The 16,019-nt window shown below is 36.5% G+C and overlaps 3 protein-coding genes and 1 non-coding gene across 4 annotated transcripts in view; 1 reads left to right on the top strand and 3 right to left on the bottom strand.

Annotated features, from left to right (window-relative positions):
- The window catches only part of LOC149945783 (uncharacterized), a 44,903-nt gene that overhangs the window by 16,497 nt on the left and 12,387 nt on the right, over positions 1-16,019 (top strand). The gene's annotated exons all lie outside the window — the stretch shown is intronic.
- LOC149945786 (uncharacterized) lies at positions 17-9,362 on the bottom strand. The gene is made up of 4 exons (XM_090174949.1): positions 9,138-9,362; positions 2,240-2,468; positions 1,823-1,995; positions 17-1,717 (listed from the first exon to the last, which is right to left on the bottom strand). The coding sequence occupies exons 1-4, from the start codon at positions 9,312-9,314 to the stop codon at positions 17-19; spliced, it is 2,280 nt and encodes a 759-aa protein (XP_090031075.1). The 5' UTR covers positions 9,315-9,362.
- On the bottom strand, positions 12,455-12,527 carry TRNAT-GGU (transfer RNA threonine (anticodon GGU)). The gene has a single exon. It is a non-coding gene; the product is annotated as a tRNA-Thr (tRNA).
- LOC149945784 (uncharacterized) lies at positions 13,588-14,585 on the bottom strand. The gene is made up of 8 exons (XM_090176703.1): positions 14,570-14,585; positions 14,470-14,526; positions 14,310-14,405; positions 14,138-14,233; positions 13,954-14,070; positions 13,807-13,887; positions 13,675-13,748; positions 13,588-13,612 (listed from the first exon to the last, which is right to left on the bottom strand). The coding sequence occupies exons 1-7, from the start codon at positions 14,583-14,585 to the stop codon at positions 13,678-13,680; spliced, it is 534 nt and encodes a 177-aa protein (XP_090032829.1). The 3' UTR covers positions 13,588-13,612; positions 13,675-13,677.

Raw genomic sequence — 16,019 nt, 5'->3', positions numbered from 1 at the left:
AAGCTTTCCTGATGTATTATCCGTTTATTTCTAACGAGAACAAATCGTTTTGCAGATCCCGAATCATTTTGGGACTGTAACTTCGCTGGGGTTCGTTGGTATTTTTCAGACTTTCTTTGAGAATGTTCAGCTGTCCTTCGTACTCTTGCTTGACTCGAATCAAACGATCGACTTTTTTCTTGTTACTGGGATCCAAGGCGCATTTATCCTTTTCGACTTTAAACAAGTGATCCAAATAGTCCATGGTGGCGTCATTCACTAGAGAAATTGAATTGGCTTTCAAGAAACAAGCTATTTGTGCGCTCGCTTCGTTGATCTTATTTTGTTCGTTTTTTTGCTTGATGATTCTGAACTCGCAATCCTGGAGAACTCTCTTCGCTTTCGCTCTGATGTCCCCTTTGGTTTTCAGCTCGAGTTCCACGTTGGAATCGATTTTCTGGGTGCTCGTCTCCACGTTTTTGTAATAAACGTGCATATGATTTTCATATCCACAATTGCAAATTACGCAATGTTGAGTTCCATTCATGGCAGCGCAATTCAACAGTTGAGTATTATTAACCAGTTCCGCAGTCACGCCCTCCAAGTAACAAGGATCGTGACAGCTTGTCGTGTAATCGGTGACGGTTCTACCTTCGCCGATGGTGCGAACGGTGACGCATTCGCTCGACGTACACACCGTTCTCGGCTGCTCGAAAAACTCGGCCTTCAGATCGATGTGCGGTACGTACAGCGCGTATTTCAATTGATGCATGTCGTCGCCGGACTGCTGGATTTTAATTTGTTGATCTTGGGCAACTTGAATATTATTCTGAATGTGAATGGAGATATCGCAAAGTGGTTTGGCTAATAGGCAGACGATCTGCTTGGCTTCATACAAAGAGACAGTGTCGTCAATCGAGTGCGGAGGTAGATTCATTATGTACAACATCAGACGTTTGCACTCTTCGACGGATTTGTCCCAACTGTCGACGAAGTTTCTTTTTTCGTCGGCTGAGAATTGGACGTGGCTCTTTAACGCTACCAAAAATCTAAAAGATTCGTTGTCTAAGCAATAAATTGTGCTTAAATCCAATTTAATATTTACGTAAGGCGGATTTTTGGCGTTCTTCACCAAAAGCTCGCGTAAAGATGGCAGCGTATCTCCAGGGCGATAGAAAGTCGACCTAGCGTTGGTGAAAAGGAAGACAATGTTGCGACTGGCGCTCTTGTGAAGATGACCGAGAAGTTCTTGAATGCAGAAACGGAAAAGAATGGACAGACGGGCATTGTTCGGTTTCAACAGAATGATAATTCCGTTTAGAATAGAGTACTGTTTAATGAATGACATAATCCGTCTGAAGTTCTCCGTGTCTTGATCAATGCCTGAAGTATCTCCCACTCCTGGAGTGTCGATGAGATGGACAGTAACTTCTCCCACTTCAAACGTGTACTCTCGGCAAGACTGGGTTTGAGAAGCTCCTTGGCGTCCGCTTTCGTTGGGGTCACTTCCGAACTGAATGTGTTTCTCGCTGTAATCCCTGTCGGTTACGGTGAATGAAGTCGGAATCAACGAAACCAGATCACGCTCTTCGGCTTCTTCGATGCTGCTGTACTTCATGTAGTTGGCGAAAGCATTTATGAAAGTAGATTTCCCAACACCCGTTTCCCCCAGAATAAGAATGTTGCATTCGTTGTTCGGTGTATTTTTGGTAGCTCTGATGTTACCGAGTCGTGATTTCTAATAACAGTAAAAATATATCTTATTTCACAAGCTTATAAAAAGCTTTTGAGCCTCATAACTTTACTGGCTTAAACGCAGTGGAAGAACGACCGTGCTCCTTACTTTGTTTTCCGTTGCTCGAAGATCGTGCGTCTTATGGTCCTTCCATTCCATGTCTAAATCAGATTGATGTCCATTGGTCTCTGGCTTTAAAAAGGGCTCTCTATGGACCTTTAACGGCTTCAAAGGTTGCCTGATATAGGCTAACAATTTTGAAACCTTTGATATGTTTTTCACTGTAATAGCAAATACAACATTATGTTACTGTTACATTTTCGTTTCTTAATAGGTTATCTGTGTCTTGAACTGGATACGCTCAATGCTCAACACCGATAATTAATAATAGTTTAAGTATTGTGGAATACCAATTTTGTAGTTGATAATTATTAAGGTCTTACTAACCGAAAAACAAATTTTTATTGGACTATAATTAATCAATTAACTTACTACCATGAAGGTTCTCAAATTTATTTTAGTTACCCGTTTCATTATCTATAGATTCTCTCTGTCGATTTAAGCAGTCAATAAATTTCCTCGCTTGAATAGGTTTGAGGATTCCTTCTAAATCAGATTCCTTCAAATAACGCATATCTTCTTCGCCTTCAAAGCCCAAGTCAGTCATTGCTTCAATAATTTCATTCACTTTCTCACTACTTAATGTAGGTAAGGTCTTTGACACAATGTCTCTCAGGAGGTCGTTACTAGCCATCTGAAAAAAACCGAACAAAAAGAGAACGTGTGAACACAATGCTCTAGTCATTCAAGAGGCGTTCTTTAGCACTGTTTCTCAAAGATTACCTTACTACTTGCTTGTAAATAATATTTGCATACATACCGAATCGACCAGCTTCCTTACTAGCCGATTTTGATTTTAGTAGACAAAAATCATATTGTTAAGCCTAAGATAAATATTATATATGTTGCCTCAAATAATCTTTCCCCATTTTCAGGGAATCATGACAATAGACGACATCCTTGATTAGTATAATATCTGCTAGCCTGGATACATTCTTGTTTGAAGTTATTGCTACAACTAAAGCAGTTATTATAAAGTAACGTGACTTTCTTGTTTAAATGGGAAAGGCTACCTACTATTAAGTTTCCATTAGCCTCCCATCAATGAGCCTATGAATTCATCCAAAGCCTTTATCTCAACTATTTCACCGTACGAATTTAACAAGTTGGGTCATGAATAGCCAACTTTATGCTGAGGCTAAATGGCAAACCTTAATCGTGTTGAGTCTTTGGCATTTTAAATTGTTTAGCAAGAGGAGCCGGGTTCTATCCCAGATTGTGGCACTGGGCGAAAACTCGGAGCCACTCCTGTGATGAGTTTGTAAGTTCGCTCCCTACTTCACGAAGGGGTTTCCCTCGAGTTCTTCCTTTTCCCCTTTCTAGAACGGTAATAGTTAGTGAAGGGAGCTGTTGGCTCGCGTGCTATGAAGGGCTTTCCACCACCCACCCACGCATTGTAACTCGGCCACCTGTTTAAAGGCATTAAAAGTCGCCTAGCTGATGATTGATAATTAGTGTTATATTATTGGACTGATTTGTTTGAAGTAGCTTTTGGAGGTTGGAGTTGAGGGGCGGAAGGCAACTTTTCCGAAATTATATTCTATATTTTTCAAAGATATTTGGCGAAATTATTTAAAAACATTTAATGATTTCCGTGAAATGGACGCGATAATTTTTCCAGCTGTACTTCGATCATTATGCTAACTGAAACTGAGCCAAAATTAATAGTAGGCATGGCTTACCAACTTTTTACCCACCAAATGTTCTTTTCGAATGGCGAATACCACGTTGAAAATATTAAACAGTTCTTTTTGTAATAAAATTTTTAAATTTGGATTTATTGAGAATAGAGCGACAGCTGCGCCCTCTTCTGACATTTTGACAAACAACGACTAGCACCCTCCGATTACCGACGTCCACATCTTTAGTTTTCAATAAATATTGCTCTTGTCATATTTACTAGCGCTTAAAATCACAGCGATTTTTACCATCTTTTAGACCTGACTTTTATAGGTTTTGCAAGTACACTTTCCAAATACCACAAGATATGAGTTGCCTGTTCTCCCTCTAATTCCTCAATCTTGTCCCCTGCCCCCCACACCGCTACGCCCCTGCATACCACTAACAAATCTTCGCTCTATTTATTATTTTAAATTATAATTGAATAATCAATTAAATTAATTTTACTGAGTATGAAGTACACATGCTTCATTTTACTTTCTTCTACCTGCTTTAAATTTTTGAAGCATAAGTATGAGTTTTGGAAAGATAGTGTCGGTTACTCGTGTGTAATCTATTCGAAATATTTCGATAAGATGGTTCGCTGTCATAGGAAGTTCATATATACCAGAAGCTTCCAAGATATTAGTTATCAGAAAATTATCGAGCCCTCTACCCTGTTTTATTTCCGAGATGAGGCAAAGAATATTAATAGGTTGGTTTTGTTCGAATATTATTAAAAAAGAAACAAGACGTCAGTGACGTAGACATGGGGATAGGCGCCCTAAAAGTTGCTTTTAATTTAGAACGTTATATTACTTTACTAGTAACAGTTTGGAGAAATCAACATTGGCAAGAGATAGATTAAAATGAGCTCTTTATCGTCATGAGACACCATTAGCTTAAGTCACGTAAAAGACTTTTCAGTGTCATAGAACAACAACGGAGAATCTCGCCTAATGAAAACAGATTGAAACCCGAAGATTCACCTATAAAGTCAAACAGTTTTCCTACAAATCGTCTTTTTGAAAATGATGTTTCTGGTGAAATTTCATAAATAAATGATGAGAGCGAAATTAAAAATAATGTTATTATTAGATTTGTTTGTTCGAATAATATGGAAAAAGAAACGTCAGTGACGTAGCCATGAGGATGGGTGCCCTAAAAGTTGCATTTAATTTCATTCTTAAAGATATTTCCCCCGTGCTGTAATTTAGAACGTATTAATTTTAATAGTATACAAAGCGCCACGTTGCGTCCAACGCTAGAAGCTACTAAGCTGCAGAATTTTCTTTGACTAAGCAGACGGGGTGTGTTTTACCGTTGCATCCGTTATTATCAAGGCCCGTGGTCTAGAGAGCTGCATTTGAAGACCACATTCCCGATCACAAAAATTCCATTACCATCCCATTTCCATTCACCTTGTTTCATTCCCGACCATACCATTCCCGTGACTTTCCAATTAAATCCATTCCCAATCCATTCACGTGACTTTCCAATTAAATCCATTCCCAATCCATTCCCGTGACTTTCCAATTAAATCCATTCCCAATCCATTCCCGTGACTTTCCAATTAAATCCATTCCCAATCCATTCCCGTGACTTTCCAATTAAATCCATTCCCAATCCATTCCCGTGACTTTCCAATTGAATCCATTCCCAATCCATCCCCGTGACTTTTCAATTAAATCCATTCCCAATCCATTCCCGTGACTTTCCAATTAAATCCATTCCCAATCCATTCCCGTGACTTTCCAATTAAATCCATTCCCAATCCATTCCCGTGACTTTCCAATTAAATCCATTCCCAATCCATTCCCGTGACTTTCCAATTAAATCCATTCCCAATCCATTCCCGTGACTTTCCAATTAAATCCATTCCCAATCCATTCCCGTGACTTTCCAATTAAATCCATTCCCAATCCATTCCCGTGACTTTCCAATTAAATCCATTCCCAATCCATTCCCGTGACTTTCCAATTAAATCCATTCCCAATCCATTCCCGTGACTTTCCAATTAAATCCATTCCCAATCCATTCCCGTGACTTTCCAATTAAATCCATTCCCAATCCATTCCCGTGACTTTCCAATTAAATCCATTCCCGTGACTTTCCAATTAATTCCATTCCCAATCCATTCCCGTGACTTTCCAATTAAATGCATTCCCAATCCATTCCCGTGACTTTCCAATTAATTCCATTCCCAATCCATTCCCGTGACTTTCCAATTAAATGCATTCCCAATCCATTCTCGTGACTTTCCAATTAAATCCATTCCCGTGACTTTCCAACTAAATCCATTCCCGTGACTTTCCAATTAATTCCATTCCCAATCCATTCCCGTGACTTTCCAATTAAATGCATTCCCAATCCATTCCCGTGACTTTCCAATTAATTCCATTCCCAATCCATTCCCGTGACTTTCCAATTAAATGCATTCCCAATCCATTCCCGTGACTTTCCAACTAAATCCATTCCCGTGACTTTCCAACTAAATCCATTCCCGTGACTTTCCAATTCAGTCCATTCCCAATCCATTCCCGTTCCATTCCCGTGAAAATATTATCACCCCCGCCCATTCCCTAAATTCCCGATTTTCCCATTCCCGAAGCCAATAACTTCGAACATTATAATAACACCAAGAATGCATTCTATTTATAGGTTGCTACGATCCATTCTGCTGAACTCATCGACTTTCCTTTACTTATGACCATTTTCGATTTATATTACAATACCCCTTTTGACTTCTCTTCGGCACCAAGGCTAAAGAGACTGACTAGAGCGCACGTTCTAGAATTTTCGAAACGAAACTGAAATTAAATCTGACACATGTCATCGCTTTCAAATTTACATGGTTTATACTATTCAAAGCGGCCTGTCAGGGTAGGCGTTATAAAAGATCAGCAAAAATTAATTTAAACGTACTCCACGTTCCAACTATAAGAAGCGGGAAAACGGTCAATATGTAAACTTTTTAATTTTAATTTACTAAAACATTACACTTGTCATCGCTGTCAAATATACACGGTTTACACTATTAAAGCGGCCTGTCGAATGACGAAATAATTTCTAGGGTGGGCGTTAAAAAACGTTTATTTTTACTATTTTACTAGATATAAAATAGTAAAAATAAATAAGTATTGCCTTTTTTGCAAATTAATTTTAAATTACCTAAAATTGACACATGCCATCGCTTTCAAATTTATATGGTTTATACTATTCCGGGGTAGGCGTTATAGAATATCAGTAATAATTAATTAAAACGTACCCGACGTTCCAATTATATGAAGCGGGAAAACGGTTAATATGATAACTATTTAATGTTAATTTCCTAAAAATTGACATATGTCATCGCCATTCGACAGGCCGCTTTGAATAGTATAAATCATGTAAATTTGAAAGCGATGACATGTGTTAATATTTTAGTTAATTAAATTTAAATAACAATAACGGAAATACTTTATTAGTATTGTTTTTCGTTTTTCTAATTAGTCGCGTACCCTGCTGCATCTGTCAAATATTTTTCGAGACATTCAAGATTCTGGCAGATTGACTCCGGGAGTCCGGTGTAAGAGACTAGTTTTGTGAAAGTTCGTTAAACAACCAGCAGATATATCCATAATGGCCTTTCGACTAGGCTGCATTCTAAATTGATTATTTTTACTAATTTCCCAACAAACAAGCTGCTTAAAATACACCGAAGTCCGAATATTTTTTGCTTACTTCTTACGCCGTTGGTTCTGTTCTACCGAGATTTTAATATTATGCACTGGCTAAATTCCCAACGAGATCGTAAAGAAATGAGTCCGTTCTTTGTAAGGTAACTATTTTAGTAAAGCAAAGTATACGAAAGGAAATAATATAGTTTGTACAGATGGATTTAACTAAATATAATATGTTTATAAAATATATTTTATGGATTTGGTTTACTTTTATATTTTTTAGGCGCACAATAATATTTTTTAGGGGCACTCATTAATTTTGAGAAGGCCATGCCTTCTTCAGTGGCTACGGGCCTCGTCGCATTTCAATTTAAATAAGTATTTACTATTTTTAATACTTATTCTGCTAAAAAAAGAACAACTCAGCGAAATCACCAGAGCTACCTATTGATTTGTGGCGCTGGATATTTTTAATATTAAATATTATATAACGTCAGGTAAGCTCGGCAAAAATAGAGCGTCGTGTTCAAGTTTTAAAATATTGAACTAACAAAGTTCACTTTAAACACGTAATAAAACTGTCAAAAAAGGCACGTGATCTTGAAAAATGTTTTTCCTAGAAAACCTGCTATGCTTTATATTTAACAAAATCAACCTTCTATCAAATCGGCTTACTAGAATACCTGGAACAAGTATTGTAGTTTAAAATCTAAAAAACGTTTTTTTAGGCGCGTAAAACTGACTACCTATTGCGAGAAAATGCCACATTCGCAATGTTTACCCCTAAATTTTCAAGTTTCCGATACCCGCTTTAATACTTTAGGCGCCTCTTTGGCGCCCCCCTTACCGTCGGCGCCCAGGGCGTATGCCCCCCTGTCCCCCACCCTCGCTACGCCTCTGCCGTGGGGAGGGAGGGTATTCAGGGGACGTCACCGCCTGGCATACGAAAGCCGCTCTAGTAGGAGTTAACGGCGCAAATCGCCCGTGAGAAGAGACACCCCCCCCATTCATTAAAAATTCTTACATTGGATTCTCGCGTTTTACTCGTAAAAAAAATTCTATTTGAGGGGCCGACCACTTAGAATGTATATAAAATGAGGAAAATCCATTCCCGTCCATTCCCGAGACACAAAATTCCATTCCCATTCCATTCTGATTTAAAAATTTGGTTTTCCATCCATTCCATTCCCTAAAACTAAATATTAATCCCATTCCCGTCCATTCCCGCGGGAATCTCGCGGTAACCATGGTAAATGGTAAAAAACCATTTCCATGCAGCTCTACCGTGGACGATATATGCAGTAAGGTATTACGAGTTCTTCCCCCTATGTTTAAGTTACCAGCTTTTCTCGGTAGATGGCGTGATTTTTCTTATATTTTAAATTTATGGTTTTGTTCGGCTCCAGTTTCTTATCAAGAACACGAACCGAACCGAACCGTGGCCACCGTAATCCGATTCAATCACAAAAATAATATAATACGACCAGGGCCGTGCAGACAGATGAGGGATAAATTTTGCACAGGTTTTCGCGGTTCAAATTAAAAACGTTCCTACTCTCTGAATATCCGATTCAAAAAGATTGTAATAAGACCAGGGCCGTGCTGACTGAGGGGGGAAGGGGGGCCCGGAGATAATTAGCACAAAAGTTTGCTTGTTAGGGGCCCGGTACGCTAAGGCCCATCACCTTGCCCTTCACCAGATCGCTCCCCCACCCCCCCTGGAAAATTCCAGCGCCCGCGATGGCATAACTTGCCCGCGGGCCCCGAAATGTCTGCTCGGCCCTGAATCTGACGTTCAGAAATTTATGATTTGGAATTTGCACCAACTAATGTTATCACAGAGCTAGTGAGTTTAAGCTCTCCCTAGAAAACTTCTATCACTTTAGATTGTATTTTGTAAAGAGTAAAGGTACGGCTGTGCAAGTTTCGACTATTATATAATTGACATATTTTAACAACATAGTACAAATTTCAAAACTTACTTTTATAATATGGTCTTGAATACAGCACTGAAACCTGTGGCCTTTAAAGCCGGTGATTCGTATCACAAAGTGTATTGAACGCTGGCGATGCGATGCCTGCCTCCGCTCGTCCGATTTGGAAGATAGCGAGAAGTTAAACGAGTACGAGATATGGCAACCGCTTTTACTTATACACATTTTTATAGTCTTGGTTTTAGAGCGCAATGACGTAATGTAGAAGAGACATAAAGGCCGACTACTTAGTTATTCGGTTAACTCATTTTTTCACTGGAAGGTGGCTCGCTGCAACTCAAGACACATATGCTCTGCAAGCAGCCAGCTACTAGTGAAAAACCGAGAAAGCCGAATAAATATGGAGTTGGCCTTTAATAACATTATATTATAAACAGTTCGTTCGGGTATTTTTTAAATTTATTTTCTAATCAAATTTACATAATTTTTCATTTGGAGACTGCAAAACCTAGCAGTCATAAGGTAAACCTGCCGAAAGTACCTTTTATCGGTGACACGATTAAATAAGAAACTATATAATTTCACCAAGGATAATCCAAGAGATGATTCGAAATGTTGAGGTGAACTCTTACCTGGCTCGTGACAGGAGTCTCCCACAATGGGTTGAAAAAGTGCGGACCGCATCCTTGTGGCCATCTAGAGGCAAAACTCCGCGACTCGCGGTGAAAGCTAGAGATTCGGTTTAGGCCTATGACAAGCGTGTTAACTCCAAAAGTTTTTATTTGAGTTATTTTGAAAATGTGAAAATACTGCGTATAAAGTTAATGTAAAAGTTACGAAAAAATCAAAACTTTCTCGAAGTCGGAGGATAAAATATTATCCCATAGCAAAACCCAACAAGAGCCAGAATACTTTTTAAATTTTCTTTCAAAAATATTTTATTAAACCAAGCCTGTGGTAGAAAATATACTATCAGTTAACCATTTTTTATCTCAGCTTCTACGCAATTGCAGAGCGCAATTTAAATAACTACGCTACATATAAGAGAAAATACAATTAATCAAGTTTTAAACAGTTGACCTTTGACCCTGAAAATAGCTTATTTTTAATTTTCAAAATTTAATTTTTTTCTTCATTCCCTATACGGGCTTTAGTTGCAGTCAAAAATCTGCGAAGGTAAAATTTTTGGTTTTCGAGAAAAAAATATTTTGTATACCCCTCCATAAAAAATATATTGAAATTTAAAAAATATGTATTTTAGAGTAATGCAAGGTTTTTATTTTGAGACATAAAATAAGCTTGTTCTATTATATTAATTAATAGTAATATTTTATATTATTATATATAGGCCTTTAATTGTTTTAAACCTATGAAAAGGTAAGTTTGTGCCTAATTTAAAATTTGGCAATGGGAAAACTCGCCACTTTTGAGTAGGGCTCGGGGATTGGTAAACTTTATCCATAAATAAAATTTTCCAGTTTATCCAATAAATTATTATTTGAATAAAGATGTTCTTCGTATTATTCGATTAATTTTATCCGAAAAAATTAACCACTTCATATTTTGATTAATTTTATCACCGTTTATTTATCGTTTAATACTTTTAATTACGAGTATAGAATTCCTTAGATAAACAAAAGTTATTTATGTCAATCTTATTTTTTACAGTTAATTTTTCAACCAAATAAAAACTAATGTGTAAACTCATTTTATTTCGTTAATTAAATTAACTGTTTTATGATTTTCGGTCAAGTTCTTTATTTAGATAATTTAGCTATTTTTCGATAAAGGGAAACGGCAATCGTACAAAAATTATATAAATTAGCAATTGTCGGAAAAAAGGACTTTTGAACTTTTGTTTCTTATAACCTTTCGAAAATCCGAAATTCAAACAATTTAACTACATTTGTCAAACGCTAGAATTATTTAGTTTTCGGCAGTTAACTGCGCGTTACTATGGCGGAAGCTTCGGTACAAGATATAGATAAAGCCACCTAGGAAATGGGCCGCAACCTGGTTTCTTGAAACGGTAAAAGTACCACCTGGTTTCTAATTCCAACGGTACAAGTACCACCTGGTTTCTAATTCCAACGGTACAAGTACCACCTGGTTTCTAATTCCAACGGTACAAGTACCACCTGGTTTCGTCAACCGGTACAATTACCACCTGGTTTCGTCAACCGGTACAAGTACCACCTGGTTTCTTCAACCGGTACAAGTACCACCTGGTTTCTTCAACCGGTACAAGTACCACCTGGTTTCTTCAACCGGTACAAGTACCACCTGGTTTCGTCAACCGGTACAAGTACCACCTGGTTTCTTCAACCGGTACAAGTACCACCTGGTTTCGTCAACCGGTACAAGTACCACCTGGTTTCGTCAACCGGTACAAGTACCACCTGGTTTCTTCAACCGGTACAAGTACCACCTGGTTTCTTCAACCGGTACAAGTACCACCTGGTTTCGTCAACCGGTACAAGTACCACCTGGTTTCTTCAACCGGTACAAGTACCATCTGGTTTCTTCAACCGGTACAAGTACCATCTGGTTTCTTCAACCGGTACAAGTACCATCTGGTTTCTTCAACCGGTACAAGTACCATCTGGTTTCTTCAACCGGTACAAGTACCATCTGGTTTCTTCAACCGGTACAAGTACCATCTGGTTTCTTCAACCGGTACAAGTACAGATGACCACCCTCTCGATACATTTATATTTGACTCCAGGCCCTAGGATATGATAGGGTCTCTAATTTTCAGGTCTGCAGATCTTCCAGACCAGTTCAGCCACTTTAGCACGACACCTGCTTCATTAATTTGGTGGGTGTTCAGTATTTAAAACTGTAGAAAGTTCTAATGTCTCCAAAGACAAAGACTTCGTTTCCATAACCCAATATTTAAGGGGAATGTGTCAAAGTACATACATCTTATTTCATTTCTAGCCTTTCTAATTGGAATTTATGTTATTTGCTTTGAGCCGAAGAATATTGAATTTAGATTATTATTACCCGACTTATTCAATTTATTTGAAATAAATTTAGTCGAGTAATACAGAATTTGGATAATTACATATGTTTTCTTTCTATTACGAACCTATAATCTGTTTGGTATTTCCAAAGACTATATAAGCTATCGCTACATAGACTGGAAAGTCAATGTTTCAGAAAGGTTGACAATTTAGTCGGTAGCGTCACGTAGTATCTATCGGTGGAGGGAACTAAAAATAATTCACTTCTCTGCCATCTATCTTTGTTTTTCGAAACAAAATGAAGCGGTAAAAATATTATATTTGAATTCGAAGTTTCATTTAAATCAAGGAATACTTCTGCGTATTGTTCCATACCAGAGTGACTGAGAAAAATCATATCACCTCGGGTAGGAATCGAACCTACGACCTTTGGGTTACCGTCCCAACGCCACTACCATTGGACTACCGAGGCCACGAATAATCAGGCCTCGGACATCCAATTTAAGAATGACTCGATCTGGTTCACATTATTGACGGGATATATTTAACCCGTTGTTGACGGTGCCGTAGCATTTAACGTCAACTAATTTATAACAGGACCTTGATAGCCTGTAGTCATAACATAGAGATAATTTAATTTAATTATATTTGAATCATTGATTACGTTTAAAATGTTGCATTTTTTAATAAATTTGATAGAATATGCCTTATGCTGTGTTCTTGAAAATAAAAAACAATTATATAAAGTTTATCAAACAATAACTGAAAACTTTATTAGAAAATCTATTTAAATTTTAATACTGTTTATTTTTGGATGAAATAAAATTATCTTGATACTTTTACAAAACGTTAATAATATTTTGAAAAGAAATAATATTTAATGGCCCTGGGACATGTGCTATATACAAATTTGATCAGCAGAGGCATTATGGAAGGTGTGTTCCAATTTATGTTCCGAAGAATCCAAAACGACACCTGTTAACATAGTCAATGTTGAGTCTTGTGGGAGTTTTTGCCAAAATGAAGTAACAAAAAATAGCGGGTATGAAGCTGTTATTTCGTCTGTTGTTCCTTAAATAGCAACGGACCTAGGGAAGGTATATAATTGACCTTTAACATCCAAGATGCGTGACTTTTAGCAATTTTTTGTCAGAAATTTGAATTAATTTATGTGATATTGCTTTTAAACTTTTTGGTTTGTTTTTACTTGATCCTCGTCTATTAAGCATGAAGCAGTTCTACATAAGCCATTCATCATCAAATACTCGTAAATCAGACTTTTGCATAAGTGAATTTTATATTTCAAACAACTCTCATTAAGTGTGTTACCTAAGAGAAGTTATTCATTATGTAAATAAAATTAAAATAGTTCATAGTTCATAAACATACTCATTTGCTGTGAATTCCTATTATTAAATTCGGGGGAGCTTGTTCTGCTATTTAAGTTTGGGTTATCCAGTTTTCGTCGAGAAGGTGGTGAATATATTGTCAAAGAATCTGCCTCAAAACTTCTTTTAGCATTTGAGACACTCTCTTCAAATGCATGATTAACTACACCTACATTAAATTCTAGAAATTAATACATATTTGTATAAGTTTATTACATTTAACAATGTCACCTGTCAAATCAAAGTAGTTTTTATTAGTATTTTAAACTTGACAAACTTTCCATTAAATATTTGATCTACCAAAGCTTTAAGTATTTCATATTAGTTATAAATTCAAGTCTATTTATTCTGGTTTAAAATCACCTGGTAAATCAATGAATCCCTTTATTGGCGTTATAGGAACTGTTATGACAGTTGGGTTTACTTCCAACTCCAATGAATTATCTTAAACATTGAAAAGTTACAATGAAACAGAAGTCTTCATAAATATTTTTGCATCTTTACAATTACCTACTAAATTATTAGATGGCGAGCCCGAAGCTGATAATACTTTCTCCCGTGTGTTGTTCTCCTGCTCAGAAATTCCATTTTCAGGCAGTTGAACTACTGATACTTGGTGATTCCTAACTGCTTCAAATTGAATTACTGGTAATTTAATTAACCAGGCACTATTACATATTTTACTGAGATTTACCATTTGAAATTGTATTTGATGGTTCTGCGGGTAAATCAGAAATTGGAACATCTGCTCCTAAAAAGTTTAGAATTTGTTCCTCTCGGTGTTCCCCAACTGCTTCAAAATGAATTGTTGGTAATTTTTCAAAATTTAAGGTAACAGTTTATAGTTTCAATTTACTAGGATTTACCAAATGAAATTGAGTTTGATGGTTCTGCGGGTAAATCAGAAATTGGAACCTCTGCCCCTAAAAAGTTTATAATTTGTTCCTCTCTGTGTTCCGCAACTGCTTCAAAATGAATTATTGGTACTTTTTAAAAAATTATTAGTTAATATTTACTGAGATTTACCATTTAAAACTGAGTTTGATGGTTCTGCAGATAAATTAGGAATTTGTTCCTCAACTGCTTCAAATTCACCAGTTTTTAAATTTGGGATTGCGTTCCAAACCAATTTTTTTTGGCATTATTCATGTCATATTTTTGTACAACAAAAAAAAATTAAAATTCTGATTCTGATTCTGATTCTGAACACCAACTTTCAAAATGGTTCGAACAAATAGTAAATGACTTATTTAGAGAAACAGGTGTTTTGTCTTTTAGGTCATTACGACCTGCATTTGAAACCCAAAGATTGGACCTAATAAACAATATATAAAGTTAAAACTTTTTACAATACCCTTTTTTCAAATTTAAAGTTCACCTTTCTTTATCTTTAGGAAACCTAAAAATGATAATATCTTGTTTTTCTTTCTTTCATTTTGACAGTTTGTAAAAGCACAAAAAGAACTACTTCTCCCTTCTATATGTTTCTCACGATCCATATTAATTCATATTTAAATTAGAAAGATACTCAACAAAATATCTCTAAGACTAAACAAAATCAATTTCGTACGTGGTTTTTACGACTCAGAAGGCGCGGACAGGCTGGCATTCGCTGCGGCGTTTGATATTTTTTGTAAGTAGTTATCGCCACCACTACTTGACGGCGCTGCGGTCACACAGAAAAACCCATCAACCTATTCTCCCATATAACAAGCCAGTCTATGTAGCGATAGCTTATATAGTCTTTGGTTATTTCTAAAAAAATAAAATAATAGTTACAAAATTAAATAGCTAAAGCTCTTCGTGGTTTTTCGGGTAAAATATATTTTCGAAAACATAGGAAATGATAAACTTATTATGTTTAAAAAACCAGTTATATTTATATACATAAAAACTTAATCAGCTAAACAATATGAAATTTATTTGAACTAAAATGTCATCGGAGAAACGTGCGAGACATTTATTCGGAAAATTATCTGTAAATTGTCCGATTATTTACAGTTCACTGAATTTTTCGATCGAAATGATCAGAAAACCCCGAGCCCTACTTTTGAGCATTTTACCATATAGTCAGTTACTGGCTAAGAAAGACAAAATATATAGTACAATCGGCGCAAGGACGCCCCAGATCATTTCCGGTCATTCCACCGAGCGAAATTTGAATTTGGCCGTTTTACGGTCAAATTCGAATTTTGCTCTTTTCGTCGTCTTTTAGCGCCATCTAGAGACCAAAATTTGAATCTTTATTTTTTAATTTCATAATTGCGGTGACGAGTAAATTTAAAAGATAAGGCATTCCTATCATTCTTATATTTAAAATAGAATGTATAATTATTTAATTTTGTACATTTATTTCTACGCCTTACCAGTTAAATCGGCAGTTTCTTTTAAAATAGTTACCACGCTTTCTTGGGGGTGACGTTGTCTTACTGAGCTATAGACATTTAAAATTATGTTTTTTCTCTTAACTTGTTAACAATAAACCTTTATCATGGTTTTTATAGTAACCTCTTGGGCTATTTAAAATATTTGGAGCTTCCATTATCGAACCTTCTTTAGCAAAATAATTCGGCTGT

The sequence above is a fragment of the Leiobunum rupestre genome, chromosome 5, assembly GCF_980474605.1.
Source record: "Leiobunum rupestre chromosome 5, qqLeiRupe1.1.hap1, whole genome shotgun sequence".
Taxonomy (NCBI): Eukaryota; Metazoa; Arthropoda; class Arachnida; order Opiliones; family Sclerosomatidae; genus Leiobunum; species Leiobunum rupestre.
The sequence above is the reverse complement of the archived record's forward strand: the minus strand, read 5'-3'. Positions and strand labels throughout refer to the sequence as shown.

Excerpts from the sequence above, each read along its gene's own strand:
- LOC149945784 (XM_090176703.1), bottom strand. Across the intron at positions 14,406-14,469 it reads ATCAAACTCAGTTTTAAATG|TTGCGGAACACAGAGAGGAA; the intron begins GTAAATCTCAGT and ends ATTTTGAAGCAG. Across the intron at positions 14,071-14,137 it reads ATCAAATACAATTTCAAATG|TTAGGAATCACCAAGTATCA; the intron begins GTAAATCTCAGT and ends AATTTGAAGCAG.
- LOC149945786 (XM_090174949.1), bottom strand. The coding sequence starts at position 9,314 with ATGTGTATAAGTAAAAGCGGTTGCCATATCTCGTACTCGTTTAACTTC. Across the intron at positions 2,469-9,137 it reads TTCAAGACCATATTATAAAA|ATGGCTAGTAACGACCTCCT; the intron begins GTAAGTTTTGAA and ends GGTTTTTTTCAG. Across the intron at positions 1,718-1,822 it reads TTCGAGCAACGGAAAACAAA|AAATCACGACTCGGTAACAT; the intron begins GTAAGGAGCACG and ends TACTGTTATTAG.